This window comes from Polypterus senegalus, chromosome 12 (assembly GCF_016835505.1).
Source record: "Polypterus senegalus isolate Bchr_013 chromosome 12, ASM1683550v1, whole genome shotgun sequence".
Taxonomy (NCBI): domain Eukaryota; kingdom Metazoa; phylum Chordata; class Cladistia; order Polypteriformes; family Polypteridae; genus Polypterus; species Polypterus senegalus.
In genome coordinates, this window is record NC_053165.1 from 7,925,368 (window position 1) to 7,944,845 (window position 19,478).

The 19,478-nt window shown below is 42.4% G+C and overlaps 1 protein-coding gene across 6 annotated transcripts in view; it reads left to right on the forward strand.

Annotated features, from left to right (window-relative positions):
- The window catches only part of cfap20dc (CFAP20 domain containing), a 235,012-nt gene that overhangs the window by 51,871 nt on the left and 163,663 nt on the right, over window positions 1–19,478 (forward strand). For all 6 annotated transcript variants that reach the window (XM_039772543.1, XM_039772544.1, XM_039772540.1 and 3 more), the window contains exons 7-8: window positions 709–865; window positions 6,848–6,988. In XM_039772543.1, the coding sequence (XP_039628477.1) occupies window positions 709–865; window positions 6,848–6,988 (298 nt within the window). The remainder of the gene's footprint in view (window positions 1–708; window positions 866–6,847; window positions 6,989–19,478) is intronic.

Consider the following 19,478-nt stretch of genomic DNA (forward strand, 5'->3'; position numbering starts at 1 on the left):
CATTTCGACCTTGCTATTGGAATCTGTATTGGAACGTATTAGATTTGGGTAGCTATCTTGTTAAAGGCAATTCCAATTTTGCCTTTGTGCTTCACAGTCCTTCATTATTATTGATGTGCATTTTGCAAGAATAAATTTTTTTTTGTTATATAAAGAGTTGGTGCTTGCCTTTATTCCTAGCCGGGGTTTGACAGTGATATCCCCCTCTAGTGAGAATTTATTGGAAATGGCCGTGCTTGGGATGTCCAGTCCATTACAGTGAGATCTGAAATTCTTATTTGAACAGAAGGCTCTGTGGTTTTATTGTTTTGCCTCCTACTAACCCCCCCAAAGTCATTTTTACAACTCCTATGTTATTGAAAAGAGATCGAGTTTTTCTCACTAAACCGTCCAGGCCAATACATTTCCATGGTGACAGAGGCTTAACTTTGTAATTCTTTGAACTCCAACATGAAACATAATTAACTCTGCAGAACTTTACTGCTTTGTGTTTTATGAAGGGTCATTTAAATGCCGACGGGTGCGATGAAAAACTGCTAACGTCAATTTACACTTTTTTTTTTTTTCTTTGCATTAAAGTGAAGGTGGGAAGTCACTTTAAAGAAGTTTCAAAAAGATGTCGGCCGCTATGTTTGGGGAATCGTCAAGTTAACCCGAGTAAGCAACTGACGTGTGCAACTTTTTTTTCCTTTTGCCTTCTCGTTCCAGTGGTGTAATCTTTGCATCGACCTTCTGTCCTTCACCAATGAAATTTTTAAAGGAGCCATCTTTCTGTCTTTGGATGGAATCACCGTCACAGCAAGCTGCAAACTCCGCAAAGTGTTTACCATGAAGTTCCAGCCTGAAGACACCACCGAGGACAACGGTGAGTCTTGTGTTGTCATTTGAACGAGGTGGTCTGCTGCTGAAAAGTGCCCAGTTGTAGTGTTTAAGCCATTTGAAGTCCTTTCTTTTGTTTTTGTTTTTTTATTATTTTATTAAAGGCGAGGTTATGTGCTGGTGTTTTGTCGTAATGGAGCTCTAGGGTGACCCATGTCCCTGTTATAGCCTTTAGTATGTAGACTTTTTAACCGAAGGCCCCAAATCCCATCATCTTAGCATGTGGTCAGGGTGGAGTGATATTGAAATTAAGTACATGAAAGATCATTTGAACAATCGGGACAAGAACAGGCCATTCAGCCTCGCAAAGCTCGCCAGTCTTGGCCAATTTATTCTTATAAAATAACATCAAGTCGAGTTCTAAAGGTCGCTAAAATCCTGCTATCCCCCATACTATTCGGTCGCTTATTCCAAGTGTCTTTTGTTCTTTGTGTAAAGAAAAACTACCAAATGTTTGTGTGAAATTTCCCTTTCACATATTTCCAGCTGAGTCCCCGTGCTCTTGATGAACTCTTTTTTTTTTTTTTTTTTTTAAAGTCGCCTTCTTGATCCACTGCACTAATTCCCTTCATCATTTTAAACACTTCACTCCGGTCTCCTCTTCATCACCTTAAACTCTAAAGGCTCAGCTCTTTTATTCTTTCCTCCTAACTCATCCCCTGTAGTCCCTGAATCAGCCTCGTTGCTCTTCTCTGGACCTGCTCTTGTGCCGTTATGTCTTTATGGAGACCCAAACTACACTCAGGACTCCATATGAGGCCTCACCAGTGTGTTGTAAAGACCTGAGCAGAACCTCCTGTGACTTGTACTCCACACATCAAGGCGCTATAGAACCTGACAGTCTGTTAGCCTTCTTAATGGCTTCTGAACACTGGTGGGAAGTTGATGATAATGTGGAGTCCACTATGTCTTCTAAACCCTTCTCATGAGGTGGACTTTCGATTTTCAGACCTCCCCAATGTGTATTCAAACCTTGCATGTTTATTTCCTGCGTGTCATAATTTACTGACATTAAATTTCATCCGTCACAAATCTGACCACGCCTGTCCAGAATCCTCTCTGAAGATTCAAGGTTATCTAACAGTCATCCATCTTGGTGTCAGATAGAAATAACAAGCTGGTTAAGTTTGCAGCTCTCTGTCTATCTCTCTGTCCCTGCCTACTATACTAAAAATTAATATCTATTCATCTATCTATTCCTGCCTACTATACTAAAAATTAAAAAAAAATCTAATCTTGCCAACTACGCTATCATATAGTGCAATTATATATAGAGAGAGATATAGATAGAGATATCGAGATATATATAGATAGATGAAAGCGGACGTATACCAAGGTACTACTGTATACACGTGTGTGTGTGTGTGTGTGTGTGTGTGTGTGGATAGAGATATATAGATGGAGCTCAAAGTGCTTTACAAGATGAAAAAAGGAAAATATAAAAATAAGGCGATACTAATTAACAAAGAATAAAGGTCTTGATGGCCAGGAGGATAGACAAAAAACAAATACTGGAGAGAAAAAAAGACAATCTGCAGGGGTTCTGAGGGCACAAGCCCACCCAGCCAGCCCCCATTGGGCATTCTACCTAACCTAAATGACCTCTGTCAGTCCTCAGGCTTCACGTGGAAGAATTTGATGTTGATGGTCATGTGGACCTCTGGTCTTCAATCCATCAATGGAGTGAGTGCATGGTGCCCCCCGATCAGGTGGTGGTGGGGATAAAGAACAGCAGAGAAATGAGGGGTCAGTGCGGATCATGGAGCTTTGATAAAGACGAGAATTAAGTGCATGTACAGAATATCGGGATTACCAGCATTCAAATGGAAAAGCATGGTGGTGACAGCATCACCGACTAGGGGACTTGTCAGGGTTGAGGGAAAGCTGAACAGAGCAAAGCACAGAGACGTCCTTAATGAAGTTCTGCTCCAGCGTGCCCTAGACATCTGAATGGGCTGAAGGTTCTCCTTCCAACAGGACCTTGAACATAAGCACAAAGCAAAGACAACACAGAGGTGTCTTAGGGTCAACTCTGTGAATACCCTTTAGTGGTCCTGCCAGAACCTGGACTTGAACCCAACCAAAGGAGATACTAGCTGTCACTGATGGTCCCTATCAAACCTGACAGAGCTTGAGAGGATTTGTAGAGAAAAATGGCAAAAGATCCATAAATCCGAGTCTGAGGACTTTCCAAAGAACAGTGGACATGTCTGAAATCTTGAGATGATCCTAAAGTATCTGGAGACCACCTTCACAAAAAACGAGAACTTGCAAAGACAACACCACCTACTCTTGGTTGTCTTATGGTCATCCCTGTGAATGTCCTTGAGTGGTCCTGCCAGAACCTGGACTTGAACCCAACCAAAGGAGATACAAGCTGTCACTGTTGGTCTCCATCAAACCTGACTGAGCTTGAGAGGATTTGTAGAGAAAAATGGCAGGAGATCCCTAAATTCCAGTCTAAGGTCTTTCCAAAGAACATTGGACATGTCTGAGAACTTGAGATGATCTTAAAGTATCTGGAGACCACCTTCGCAAAAAATGAGAACTTGCAAAACAAAAACGCATACTCTAGGTGTCTTAGGGTCAACTCTGTGAATACCCTTGAGTGGTCCAGCCAAAACCTGGACTTTAACCCAGTCGAACATCTCTAGAGTGATTTTTTGAAAACCGCCGTCCAATGGTGGTCTCCTTCAAACCTGACAGAACTTGGGAGGATCTGCAGAGATGAATGGCAAAAAAAGCCCCTGAATCCGCGTTTGAAGAATTTCTGAAGAAAACTGGACATGTCTGAAATCTTGAGGTGGTCCTAAAGTATCTGGAGAAACAGAGAACTTGCACACTACACACAAGCAGCGTGCCCAGTCCTGAGATCGTGGAGTTTTGAGGCCAGGACCATCACCAGGACCCCATTTGTCATGCAAGCAGTCTGAAAAGCTCCCGCTGACTACTCCAAATGTTATGATCCACTGACCTGACTAATTCTAAGTGGCAGCCAAATCCAAAAGCTCTTCATCTCTCAGCCACTTGTTGTTTTACTGTTTCTTCTTCTCATTCTCCACTGGCTGGTTCAGCTCCCAGCCCTGTGTAATCGCATCCTCAAGTTCATGAACTTTTAAGTGTTTTTCTTGTGTCTGAGTGACAGATGGGACTGTTGCTGATATCAAGTCCTCCTTCCCCTGCACTGTCATTGCCGTCATTACTTCTGCTTTTCCGTGTCGCCTGTATTATTTCTAGGTCATCTAATATATGACTGCTGAGGCCATTAATGTGAATTTTAGCCACTCATCGGTGTGGACAAGGTCACTGCCTGCACACACACACACACACACACACAGAGCTCGAGGCTCTGAAGCACTTGGCCATATGCCGGCGTCTTCACGTTATTATTTGCGTCACCTTGAGGTGTGTTTAAATCATGCACATCTTCGCATTTTGAAGGTGACAACTTTTGGCGTCCATAATTTATACTAACTTTTCTGCATCTTCCTAGCGGTGATTTCACTGCACAGCTTTGTAATCAATCAGAGCGCAATATTACACAGACGGAAAAATAAAAAATAAAATGACAGCGTAGTCACTCTCATCAAAAGGTAAAGCATCCCACTGACTGCTTCATTATGTCAAAGTTTGACAAAAAAAATCATCATCTGAAATGGGGAAGAAAATGTATTCCTTAATGGCGGTAAATTATGTAACTGTGACATTCGGGTCCTGCAGATGTCCTTGGGGGTGGTGATGATCAGGTGTTGGATTATTTTTGATTGGGATACTTTTACCCTCAAAATGGATTCTGGGGGGTTTATGGGAGTGTGACCAACCTCTGGACTTGGGAAACGCCATCTGTTGGAATGACACCTGCAGTGTATTTTATTACAACAGTGTCCCTTAGGGTGTCCTGTGAGGGGTGCTTCAGGAATACGGGGTACCAGACCTTCTGTTGTAGGCAATTTGGGTCCTGTGCAGCTGGAGTGAAAGCTTGGTGCGCATTGTTAGTTAGATGTGTTCCCGGCATGTGTGGGACGCTGTCAGGGTGCTGCTCTCTGTCACCAATGTTCTGTTTAGGATTTTTATGGACAGAATTTCTAGGCTCACCCAAGGAGTGGAGAGGGTCCAGTTTGGTGACCACAGGATCACATCACTGCCCTTGTTGTGACCCTAGACATGCTGAGGGGCTTTTTACACCCGAGTGTGAAGTTGCAGAGATTCGCACCTTCACATCCGAGGTCATAGTACTCAGCTGGACCAGGGACCAGGATATCACCAGATGGATCGGAGCAGTCTGTTTAGGGATATGATAATAACAATAATACATTTTTATATAGCGCCATTCCCAAGTGTGAACACGCCAATCACATTCTGGTGTGGACCAAAGAAAACCCGGCTGAGAACCTTTTTGAAATGGTTGTCTCAGTGTGGTAGCAAGCAAACCTTGGAGTGGATCACGTGAGATATGAATGTGACCTGACCTGACGAGACTGGTCTTGCTGCAGGAAATACTGGGCGTTATGGGATATACTCCAGCTGGCAATTCACTATAATAAAAGGAGAAGTCCCTGCGTGTCTGTGGATCTGTGTGTCCATCTGGTTGCAGTTTCTCTGTCATTACAAAAGATGGCGCATTACAAACATTAATGCTATTTTTACAAATCCCATAGCAAGTGCCATATAATAGAGACCTATGCATTGCATTTGTCATTCTAGCAGATGGCTCATCACAAACATTAACACTGCTTTTATAAATCGCATACCAAGCGACATATAACACAGACCTGTCAATTACATGGTGCACTGCAAACATTTAACATGGACGTCTACGTTTAATTATTTAGATTTCAAACTGTCTTAGATGGGCAGCAAAGCTTGTTTAATGGGCGAGTATCTGTGTATCTGTCCAGGTGCTATGTCTGTCATTCCAACAGATGGCACATGTCAAACATTAACGCTGCTTTTAAAAATCTCATACCAAATGGCATATAACAGAGACGTATGCATTGCATCTGTCATTCCAATTGCAAACTACATTTATTACTGCAAATGTTTGTGATGCACGATTTGTTGGAATGACAAATGCTATGCATTTTTATTACAAAAAACCCTTCTAGAAGATGGTGCACTGCAAACGTCAGGGTAACCTGTCCTAGTTGGGTAGCACAGCTAGTCTATGTATATAAAATGCTAAGGATTGTGTCTGTCTGTCACCCAATTACTTGCAAATCCCTGGTGCTGGAACTTTGATCTTGGTGTTAATTGAAAACCATTGACTTAATATGTGTTGGTGAAGCAAAAAATGTGGATAGCAGCAATGTTATCAGAGGTTGTGTCTGTTGTTAAAAAAAACTGAGATGGTGACATGGCTGAAAGTAAAATGAACAGCGGCAACATCTGCTGAGCGGGAAGCGCATTGCAGAGGCACACAAACATCAAACCTCGCCTAGAACTTCTCGCACAAGTACCAGTCAGTCAGATGAACCAATCCTCGTATCTGATTCGGCCTCCGAGGCTCTATCACTTTTTTACAATTGGATTAAAAATGTTTTTAAATGAATGTGTTATTGTGGACGTAGCCTTGGATTAGACTTGTCTGAATATGTTGACCCTTCTGACACATTTATTGCATTTTTCATAGAGTTAAATACAAACGCGTGACTCCTGCATGAATCACCGTTCTATTTTTTTTTTTGGCCATCTATGCCGTTTAAATTTGTCTGCTGCCAGGGTTTCCTTCACTTTCACTCCCCCCATTGACGCCGTGATGACAATCCTTAAGCAGTCCATCCGACGGTTGGGAATGCGGTCCCTTTTCAACGATTTTAACTGGTTCAAGCTGAAGTGAACCAACCCAAATGGGCTTCGCCCTGAAGGATTTCAATCACGGGTTCACCTGTTTAGCCATCCTGGCAGGGTGCGGAACTGACGTTGCATCTCCGTAAACTGACATTGTGTTCTGTTTTTAATTTTCTTTCAGATTTTTGCGCTCCATCTGTTAACGGACCGACTGATACCATTCCACGGAGCTGTCAGCTGGGAGCAGATGTGCCACATGTTACGCAGCTGGTTAACGTGGACAGAGTTAAATTTAGCACCTGCAGTCTGCCTTTTGAATCTGGTGGGTAAGAAAATAAGAACGGGCTTCACTTTGGTCATGTGTGTTTCACAAGCTCAGCCTGTGATCTTCAAAATGTTCTTCCTGCTACTTTAGCTCTTAGCTTGGTTTATCCAGGGTGTTTTTGCAGCATAAGCCGAATCCAGGACCACCGTCCGTTCACCCATGAGCAACCACCAGAGGGTACACTTAGGTATTGGGTTTACTTAATTATGAAAAGTGCTCATGCGTAGATTGCAATAAGGACAATGTTCCCTGGGGTCTGTAAAGCATGGGGCCGTTGGTTTAAATTTAAACACTGCACAAATAGACACAAAGAAATAGAAAGGCTTGGGGGTCCACCCCGTATATTATCCCATTGCAGCAAAAAAGCACGAGCTGAGTAATCGGGGAGGACTGAGTCAAGATTAGCACTGACTGCAGGATGAAGGGTTCGGGTTTATATAGAGGCTTAGCGGGAGGAGGCGGGTCCATGTGGAAGTGACGTCTGCATGGGGTGTGGTCTGGGAACGGGAGTGGGTGCGGCTCTAGCCTGGCTTCTCTTCTGGTGTTCTGTGGCGGAGGGGAGAAAAGGCATTACTGCAGTCCGTCGGAGACTTTGCTTTTTACCCTTCGTGTGCCAGCCATGCACACGTGTGTGACAACACCCATGGGGGGGGGAAATGACATGCGTTAGAATAAAACGGTGAATCTGGAAACCTGCTGCCATGGTTGGTGTGCTGCCTCGACTCCCCTCTGCTCTCGCTTCTCGCTTCTTCCTTTTTTAACTAACATGTATTCGCATGTCATTCACAAATCACTGGCAGAGACAGTCTTTACGCGTGTCGCCCTTCCGTCTGGACCATTTTTGTCAAAATATGTGGCTCAGGTCAGTGCAATTTTTAAGAAATTTTACTGTGCCTATTGCTAAAATATCCTATAGAAAAGTGTTGGCGAATTTGCAAAGCCGCCTGTCTTAAAACGGAGACGACACATTCTGCACGACTTCAACTACAAATTCGTTTACTGTTTCAGTTTTACCAATGAAAGATGCCAACTACATCACGCAGGCGAGTTCGTTAGACTGGTTCTTGGGTAGTGTTAGCGACTCGTACACGAAACAAACGGAACTCGAACCGATCCACGAATCAAACGAGTTGAGACTCCTCATTCCGGCTGCCGACATCCCACGGGAGACGCATGCGCTTTAGCTCTCACGTTGAACTGAACGATTTGTGCTCGTGAACCGGTTTATGGGATTCACTGAAAAGAGCAAATCGGTCGTGAATCGCCCATCACTGCTGCTGGTGTGGTCACTTTGGCGCTGACTAAGATTTCTCATTCACGGTTATATCTTTCGGTCGTTTTGTCGTCTTACAATGCACTCTCTGGAGACCCAGACTTATAACACCAGCTCTCTAGTTCAGCTGTGGATCTAAACACCCATCCAGACATTTTCTAAACTCGTTTTTATCCTGAGCAGAATTCTGGGGGAAGTTGGGAGTCTACCCCAGAAAACACAGGGCTCTGGGCAGGGTGCCTGTTAATAGTGGGAGGAACACACACACAGATTTCTGTATTGACCATCACTATAACCTCATGGGACAAGTAACATCTTTGAGTGGAAAATGTGTTTTATTAACATAGGATTGAAGGGTTTGTTGAAATTCCCGGGTGTTTACTGTATTTAGAGAAAAGACCGAAGAGCAGAAGCGATAGATATATAGAGAGAGAGATATATATTTCACTAAGGGCATGCACGATAGTGAGCGCAAGTAAGACAGAGCCACGCCCGCCAACTCACAAAGCCCAACCCACCAACTTTAAGACCATGGGATACGCACGATAGAGCCCCGCCCGCCAACACTAACTCTCCTCCCACGTCCACCCTCCAAACCGGTCCCGCCCACACGCAGTCGACACGGCATTTCTCGCCAAGCATCTGCAGTACACTTAAATCGCTCAGTCCAATCCAACAGCAGAAAACCCTGGGCAGAATTTTACGACGCAACAATGCCCCGACATGTCACACCGATGTTGCAGCGATTTTCGTCGGAAAAGATGGCGAACCGCCTGCCGAAAGGGACATTTGCATCTGTCCCATGGGCAACTCCTGTAGACAGATTTCCACTCTCAATATAAATTGCAATCCTATTATTTACAACAACAACATGTATTTCTATAGCACATTTTCATACAAAAAGTAGCTCAAAGTGATTTACATAATGAAGAAAATAAAAATAAAAGACATTAAAATTAGACATTAGTTAACATAGAAAAGAAGTATTCCTATCACTTAAAAATCTCAAGTAGAAAAGTATACAAAATAATTTGGGATCTTTTGTGCGTTTCTCTATAAAAGTAACACACATATACTCTGTACACTACACTGTTTTTGATAAAAAAGACTAGACTATTTACTGTCTCGCGCTTGGTTTTTGGTTTATTTACCCATTTTTATTCCCTTACAGAGACATTGCCTGGCACAAAGATTTACAACATGTTTCAGATAAAAGAACCGCCAACCGAATCAGGTGTACTCAATGCCAATTTTATGCGTACAGATTATCAATGAGGAATACATTTAGTATTTTGCACTCCAGCGGCGAACTATTCCAACAGTACGTCGTAGATGCGTATGTTAAAACGGAGGATGCGTGACTCCACTATCTCAGATTAGATCAACAAGATCTGCGCGCGGAGCAATACAAAGGACTCTTGAGACGCACTGCAAGCAAAGGCTGAAAATAACGCCCGTGTAGGCAAAATGATCAGATTATCGTCCAGCTTTCTAGGAAGTCCAAGATACATGCAACAAAACTAGCAGGATGCCATGGCCATAGTACGTAAATTCGGGCAGCCTCATTTATTTATCACTTTCACATGTAATCCTGCTTGGTGGAAATTCTCCATTCACTGTCGGATACCCAAAGACCGGAGCACAGACCTGCTATCCCACATGCTGTTTACTCTTCACAATAATTCTAACAATCGGTCTTCAGCCTCGGTCAGTTGTACGTGGCTTTTTCTAGGGTTAGATCTTTCGACTCGTTATCTGTCGTTGCGTCTTTCAAGAAGTATTTATTTCTCCTTGATTTCTGAATTCCTTTCTCACCGTTTTCCGTTCCTATTCTTACACCGCCGTATGTTACGGCGGGCTTTGGCTAGTTGGTATTTATTTGCAAATTTAGTCTGAGTGATATTTCTTATGATTATTAAATTTACAAGAAATGAGACTTGATGAGAGAAATGTGTGTCTAAACAAACAGATCGAATGAGCACTATATCATAGATTTGATAGATGGTATAGTAGGCAAGATTAAAAATTTAGATGATCAAGAACAGCATTAGATATGAGAGATGTGAAAGGCACTATATGAATAGAGCCTTTCACACCTATGTATCAAATAGAGCTTATTGCATTGTGAAAGGTGTTATATGATAAATGGAAAGTAGATGTGAAAGGCGCTATATGGTGTATATATATTGAACGAACAAACGTTATTTGTCCCCAGGGGAAAATTTGCCTTGTTTCAGAATAAATGCATAAATACTTCTTTTAAATACATACATAAATAGGTAGATAAATAAATTTGATAGATGTGGAAGGCTCTATATGATAGATAGACGGGAAGGGCACTATATGATTGATTGCTAGATTGATGGGAAAGACGCTATATGATAGATGTGAATGGCACTATATGAATAGAGCCTCCTATCTATCTCTATCTAATCTATGCCTATCGCATTGTGAAAGGCGCAATACGCTATATATACTGAACGAACAAACGTCCCCAGGGGAAAATTTGCCTTTTTTATTTCAGAATAAATCCATCCATCCATCCATTTTCTAACCCGCTGAATCCGAATACAGGGTCGCGGGGGTCTGCTGGAGCCAATCCCAGCCAACACAGGGCACAAGGCAGGAACCAATCCTGGGCAGGGTGCCAACTCACCGCAGGACACACACAAACACACCCACACACCAAGCACACACTAGGGCCAAATTAGAATCGCCAATCCACCTAACCTGCATGTCTTTGGATTGTGGGAGGAAACCCACGGAGACCCACGCAGACGGGAGAACATGCAAACTCCACGCAGGGAGGACCCGGGAAGCGAACCCAGGTCTCCTAACTGTGAGGCAGCAGCGCTACCACTGCGCCACCGTGCCGCCTTCAGAATAAATGCGTAAATATATATATATTTTTTTACATAAATAGGTAGATAAGTAAGTAAATAAATAATATACAAACACACTTTGGTCAGAACACATACCAGAATGACTATAAAGACAAAAGAAAGAAAACTTCTGCCTTGGCAGTCCCAATACAGACACATTGGACCCTCGTTGTTGTGTTTCTTGACTCAGTTCTGCTGAATAATCCATTAGCTGAAAGTCCTCAGTGTTGGTGTGTCACACAGAGGATGTGTGGCATTGTTCATAATGGCACTCGGGTTTTATTCTCTCTCCTCCTCCACTACCTCCAAGGGGTCCAGAAGTCGCCCCATAATGGAGCTTAGCCTTTATATGAGCTTGTTGATTCGGTGGGCCTCTCTTGAAGTGATGTTAGTGGCCCAGTACACCACACTGGCCATCAGAAGAGAAGAGGGGGCTGCCTGCTCGATGCACCGAGCGCACACACACACACACACACACACACACACATCGCTCGAGCTGCAGCAGGGAGTACGTGTGCCGTTACTTCAGACTGATGATTGTTTTTATTTATTTTCCGTATGGCTAATAATTTGGGTGGAATTGGTGAGATGAAAACCTACAGTCGATGGGGGAGTTGAGGGCCTCCAGGACTGAATGGCACTGCGTGAAATTCTCATAACTTCTTAATCCAGTTGAGTAATCGCTCCTGGTGCTGCTGTCATTGCCTGTCCTAGCTGCAGTGGGTACAAAGCAGGGACCAGCCCAGTTCAGAGTGCCAGTCCATCTCAAGGGCCTCTAATGCCAGCGAATTTTGGAATTGCTAGTTAACTTTGATATGCTTTGTGTTTTAAGACTGAATAAGAAATCAACCTACAAATGATTTAACATCAACTTTTGGGATGGCCACCCAATGAGAGGAATGCTCTATCAGATTTTATCATTTGGAGAGTTGAGGTCTGTCGAGGCTGGTAGCCGCCCGACGAAGATCAGCGACCGTTTTTTGGTTTTGCTTTTCCCTTTGTCGTGATTTTTCCTGTTTATCTTTAGACTTTGACCAGCTGTATTTACCCTCCTTTATGCCGGTGACCTTTTCATTGTCTCTCTTCTGGCTTATCATCAAAATAACTCTTAAAGAGGCCTCTGGTTAGCTCATCTGTTACAGCCAGCCTGAGCCTTGTCACATATCATTTCTAGCTTGCTGCTCAACGTGCCTTCCTTTGCGAGCTGCAATCTGCTGAGAGACGACTCTCTTTGGCTTCTCATGCAGTATTGGTTTTGACAACTCCTCAACACGAGGAGGAGGTTTGACATTTTCAGAGCCGTGATTTGTTTTTTTTTTTTTGTTTTTTGTTTTTTTTGGTTCATTTAATGTACTGGAGTACTTGCTTTAGGGACCTAAAGGGATACTCTTATTGTTTTTGATCCAACACCCTTTTGTAGATTTCTTCAAGGTAGATGAAAAATTAAATGGTTTCATCATCACTTTCGGCTGAGGGTCTCACTTTTGGCTTCACATCCGTCACTTTCTCAGCAAAAAGTCCAGAGTGTGTGCAAGTGGAAGGCGCTTTAGATGGCTCAAGAAGAGACACGTGTGTGTGTGTGCGTCTCAGGCGGTCACTGTGCATGTCCTCCGGGTCGGCGTGTCAGTAGCAAAGAGCAGATCTGAGAATTGCAGTGCGAGAAAGTACAATCCCAGTTCCAAAATGAAAGTTGGCACAGTATGGACAAAGCTGATAAAACAGAAAGGTTTAATTTGTAAATTCTTTGATTTGTGATCAAACACAAGCAGTATAAAGATGAGGTGTTTCATATGATGATTTACCATTAAGTGTGTTTATTCTAAAACGATCTAATCAAATTATCTAAGTAATCCATGCAGACCTCGGCATCAACAATTGCATTGCACCATCTGTTGGAATGCCTTTTGTAATGCACGTAGTAATAAGTAGCACTGTAGTCCTCATTCCAACAGGTGGTGCATCACAAACATTTGTAGTAATAAAATGCATTGCGGCAACTGTGTGTAATGTGCCATCTGTTGGAGAAAAACAGGTGTAAATTTACAGAAATAAGTGTTTATTTGTAATTCTTCATGCAAGATTTGAAACACTTAGTCAGAACTCTAGTGTGTAATGTCTGTGTGCCTGAAGTCCCTCATGGATTATCAGGTGTTTCTCTTTACCCATGCCCACAGTCACCCAGTGCCACGATGCCATGGACTATCAATATCAGTAATTAAGGGGGTAGAATCAAGTTTTGATGAGTTGCTAAATTGGCCTTCCTAGCATTACCCTTTTTTTTCGCAGGTGTTTGTTGCATTCCTTATCTCCCGTCTGCCGTCTCAAAGGTTAAATGCAAAGGCATTGCGGAGGATGATTTTAAAACAGAAACGCAGGAATATAGAAATGAAAAATTTAGGATCTATAATAAAACTAAGTGTATGTTTCTACAAAGACCAACACAGTGCATATGTCTCTGTTATGAGACCCATAAACAGTGTTAACGTTTGTGATGCACCATCTGTTGGGTATCCCATCGGTATGGGATTCGTTAAAGGATTGTAAGTGTTTGTGATGTGCCGTCTGTTGGAATAACACATGCAATACATTTCATTACTGCAGATGTTTGTGACGCGCCATCTGTTGGAATGACAAATGTCATACGTATGTCTCTGTTATTTGCCTTTTGGTATGGTATTCATATAAGCAGTGATAATGTTTGTGATATGCTATCTGTTGAAAAGACACCTGCAATGCATTTTATTACTGCAAATGTTTGATGTGCCATCTGTTGGAATGACATGCAGTGCATTCAGTATATTTCTGCTATATGACATTTGATATGGGATTTGTTAATGCACTGTTTGTGACGCACCATCTGTTGGAATGACAAATGCAATACATATGTCTCTCTTGTATGCCTTTTTTGGTGTGGTATTCGTAAAAGCAGTGATAATGTTTGTGATATGCGATCTGTTGGACTGACACCTGCAATGCATTTTACTACTGCAAATGTTTGTGACGCGCCATCTGTTGGAATGACCAATGTCATACGTATGTCTCTGTTATTTGCCTTTTGGTATGGTATTCATAAAAGCAGTGATAATGTTTGTGATATGCCATCTGTTGAAATGACAAATGCAATGCATTCAGTATATCTCTGCTATATGCCATTTGGTATGGGATTTGTTAATGCACTGTTTGACGCACCATCTGTTGGAATGACATGCAATACATATGTCTCTCTTGTATGCCTTTTTTTGGTGTGGTATTCGTAAAAGCAGTGATAATGTTTGTGATATGCGATCTGTTGGACTGACACCTGCAATGCATTTTACTACTGCAAATGTTTGTGATGCGCCATCTGTTGGAATGACAAATGCAATGAATTTTGTTGCGGCACATGTTTGTGGGGTGCCATCTCTGCCTAAGTCTTTTTGACATTACCCAGCTAGCCAGGCTCACTATGCGTTAGGAGTTTTTTTTTTTTTTCATTTTGCTTGCAAGTCCGAGCCAAAATTTTTGAAGAGCATTCCTAAGACCCTGTGATATCTGCCAAGATCTCGGTGTGTGCGGTTAATACCCATAAGTATGCAGATTCAGGGTGAGGAGCAGGTGGCAGATGTTGACAGATGGTGGTTTTGTAGTCTGCTCACCAATCGGAACACTTTGAGAGCACCGTGACAGGGATGATACTCCAGTACTTCTTGTCAGGGAAGCCGGCAAATGACTTTGCCTCTAAGCAGATATCAGAAATGCAAGAATCCATTAAACTCTGTGCAAGAAGGTACTCCTTTTCATAACTTTCAGAAGATTTTAGCCTGGAACCTGGTCATGTATTTTCTTAAATGATGATGATGATGGTACACATGAGCAGTAAACAATACATTTCTTTTGTTTAAAGCTTTTAATGTACTTTGAATGATCCTTTTGCTGTGATGTTTTATCTCCTCACATCCTGTAAACCAAGATGTCCGCAGTAACTGTACATGAAGAACGCTTCGTAACAGACACCTGAGCCCCGGGGCTATCAAAGCTATGACATTGCAAGGCTGTGCTGCACTCCTAGTAACTCATCCTAAAAAATTGAAGCCATTGTGTACTTCACCTGGCTGAGGCAATGCGATGGTTAAATCAAAAGGCTTGGTGGGATGAAGAATGCGTGTGTCTGGTTTATTTACTGTAGTTCATCATACCCTAGAACAGTCGGCTTTCTGTATATTAAATAATTCTTCATAGTGTAACAGCAGCCAGATATTTCAGGTAACGTAATTTACAGCATGATAAAAATTCTGAAGTGATGCAAAAATAATCTTTAGGAATCTGCATGTTTTCCATCTGTGCATCAATTTACATATCTTACAGTTCAGAATCGCGAGAAGACGCACCTGCTCTGCTACAGAGCCGACCTGCGCGGATGTGCTGGTGACGCCGCGAATTTAGGAAGCCACTCAGTCGTAGAAAGACATTTACAGGACATTAGTGAGCGGATCCACAGCAACTTACAAATCGCAGCACATATCTCCATGTTTATGAACTGTCTGTCTGTCTAGATAATGTCTTACTGGGGCAGAATTAAAGGAGGACTGGAGAGGGGATTACACTGTCCATAACCTCTGTTTGTCTATCTCACATATTGTGCATTTCCTTTCTATCTATTTATTGTGGCTGGCTGAGATAATGATGGGTCAAAAAGCACCATAAATATTGGGCTGCCAACCCAGCTTCCCCACATTTACTTATAAACCAAGAATGAAATGGCATGAAATAGCACTGATAGAAGCAAAACATGTCAGCCTCTGGCAGTCTAACAAAAAGATTTCTGCCTATCAAGGCTCCTTTATAGAGAGGCGGAGTTGACTGCCATCACTGGGCGGTTTCTCAGCACTGTGTTTGCAGAGGACACTGAGCAGCAGCGCCACCTCTCGGCCCTCAGTGGTATTACATACCTGGGAGGAACCCAGATGGTGACCATCTGACACACATGCACGACGCTCTCTGTCTGCAGCATATAGTGCCTTTCCTATCTATCTATCTGTCAATCCATCTGTTTATCCAATAGGATTGTATGCATTACACTTATGCGGATTTCTTTCCTGATTTTTATTTTCTCATTAAATGTGTCATAAGCAGTTTTAATTTACTGTTTCATGTCCTGGCACATATTTATCCAGTTAGACAACTTTCTTCTTGATAGTGATTTATTTAATTATGAAATTAAATTAATATGATGATAATTAAGGAATTTTCATGCAAATGTGTTCTTGTAATTGGTTTCTCTGTAATTAGCAAAACACAGTGAATAATAAATTAGTAGCATTAAGCATAAGAGATGTTTAATATATGAATTTAATAAGAACTCGGTAATTTTAATTGCAGTTTAAGACTCTAATTTTGTCACTTTTTATTTCCCACTTTTAACAAAAATAGTATGTGTGTTATTTGGGAAATCAACGTACCGAGTATTGCGTCTTTAGTTAACTTGGCATCATTCTGTAAAAAGAAGCATATTAATGCATCGAGATAATCTGAAAACCGCCTTCATAGTGAAATTACGTGGAAATAGCCGTCTGTCTCTGTCTGTCTGCCCGTCTGTCTCCCCGTCTATCTGCATGGCTGCCTGACTACGCATTTGTCTGCCCATCTTGTCTGTCTGTCTGTCTGCTAGCCTGTCTCTGTGTCTGCCCATCTGTCTCCCTGTCTATCTGCATGGCCGCCTGTCTGCCCATCTTGTCTGTCTGTGTGTCTGCCAGTCTGTTTGTCTGCTAGCCTGTCTCTGTCTGTCTCCCCATCTGTCTCCCCGCCTGTCTATGCGTCTGTCTTCCCGTCTCCGTCCATCTGTCTGTCTGCTAGCCTGTTTCTGTGTCTACCTGTCTGTCTGTCTGCCCATCTGTCTCCCTGTCTATCTGCATGGCCGCCTGTCTACGCATCTGTCTGCCCGTCTGTCTGTCTGCCCATCTGTTTGTCTGCTAGCCTGTCTCTGTGTCTGTCTGTCTGTGTGTCTGCTCATCTGTCTCCCGTCTATCTGCATGTCTGTCTGTCCCTGTGGGTGTTTGTCTGCCCATCTGTCCGCCCAGTTCTCCTATCCCCCATACCGTGAACATCATGACGACATGAAGAGGTGAATGGCAGAGTGCGTCTGGCACTGATGCGGTAATCTTAAAGAGCTGTGACAGCCCTGTCATTACAGCAGATATTGAAAATGCAGGATCGCCTTGCGTGTGATGGACGCTTGATGTCCCTTGGCAGGTATTTAGACGTAACTGAATCAGCTGTGAAAGCCATGAAAAGTCCAAAGCTATCATTAGGGCTAGTGTGATGACAAGTTCATGGGGCGGGGACACACGGATATTCCCAACATCCTTTGATTTGACAATCTAACAACGCTGCCTGTCACTCGTGGCCATGTTCAGTTACGAAAACGGCAAATGAAGTGTTTTTATAAATGTGCCGTCCCCTTGTCATCTGGGGTTTTTAAAAGGCCAGCGATCAATGGACACAAATGGCAGCTCATTGACGTGTCCCGTTGACCCGCGACTTGAACCACAGACATTCTGGCTTGTTGTGTCTCAACTGTGATAACTGCTTTATCTACGTTTCAGTTTTAAGGATACAATTTTTGCCTTTGATTATCATGCAGTTTGTTCATTTTGTTATGTTGTTTTTAATATTTGGTGGTTTACAGTGGATATACAGTATAAAGTCTACACCCCCCTGCCAAAGTCGCAGACTTCGTGTAATAAAAAATATAACTTGGCAGTTGGGGTGTAGACTTTTAATATGCACTGTGATGTATGTCTTGTTTTCTTTTGGTGGAACTCCAAGAGGTGGGGCTATGGTGACATCACTGCTCCCGGAACCGCCCACCACCTTTAAAATTGAGCTGGAAGAGGCGGTCCCAGCAGACGTTCATTGATTGTCGTGGTGTAAACACCTCACTTCATGAGTACTGTTTGGATTTCTAACATCTTGTGCTTTTACTTCTGCCTTTGGCTTCTGATTTATTTAGTTACAGACTGGACATGTTAGCTTTGACTTGCACTTTTTATTTTTTTGACAAGCTCATTTGTTTCTTTATTTTGTTAGTTCTTTGTTTTAATTTGATTTATTCTTGAATAAATTCTTTATTTATGAAGGTGGGATTCTTGGTTGCCTGTATTAATCAAGGCAGAGGTTTACAGTCATCTGCTCCCTTGAAGGACATTTTTTTTTTGGTCTATCTTTGGACTTTTAAATTCAGTGCTCCTTTTGGGCCTGTGCAGGCCGAAGCCTGTGTGGTAAATTTTGGATTCTGGCAACCAGAGATGAATCCAATTTTTTGATTAGACGGGTAAAGACCTGGACTGACCTTTTATTGTGTATTTTGTGACCTGCACCACCTTGTTTCTGTGTTCACAATGTTTTTCTCAGTAAGTGGATCCTTTTAATGGTAGAGCTGTAGTTTTATGGACTGGGGTGCAAAACTTTTAAGAGTAATAAGCACACTGAAGAAGGAGGGAAAGGCTGGTTTTAGAACAATCTGGACCAGAGCAGGCCATTCAGCCCAACAAAGCTCTCCAATCCTATCCACTTAATTCTTCTAAAACATCAAGTTGACTTTTGAAAGTCCCTAAAGTCCTACTGCCTACCACACTACTTGGTCGCTTATTCCAAGTGTCATCATTCTTTGTGTAAAGAAAAACTTCCTAATGTTTGTGTGAAATTTCCCCTTCACAAGTTTCCAGCTGTGTCTCCGTGTTCTTGATGACCTCATTTTAAAGTCACCGTCTCGATCCACTGCACTAATTCAGTTCTTCATTTTACTCACTTCACTTAACTCTCCTCTGCGTCTCTCTAATTGCTCAGCTCTTTTAATCATTTCCCTGTCACCCTGCAACACAGCCTGAGTTGCTCTTCTCTGGACTTTCTCCAGTGCTGTTGTGTCTTTATGGAGACCCAAAATGCACAAAGGACTCCAGATGAGGCCTCACCAGTGTGTTATAAAGCCAGAGGACAACCTCCTGAAACTTGTATAGCGCCTTGATGTGCAGTACAACCTGACAGTCTGTTAGCCTTCTTGATGGCTTCTGAACACTGTCTGGAAGTTGTGTTGAGTCCACTACGTCTCCTGAATCCTTCTCATAAGATGAACTCTCTCGATGGATGGATAGATAGATATGAAAGGTACTCTATTACTATGTGGTTGATAAAGACAGATAGATATGAAAGGCACTATATAATAGATAGGAAAGGCACTATATGATTAATAGAGATAGATAGGAAAGGCGCTATATAATAAGAAACTTACTATATTACTATATGATAAAGATAAATATGAAAGGCGCTATATAATAGGAAAGGCGCTATATAATGG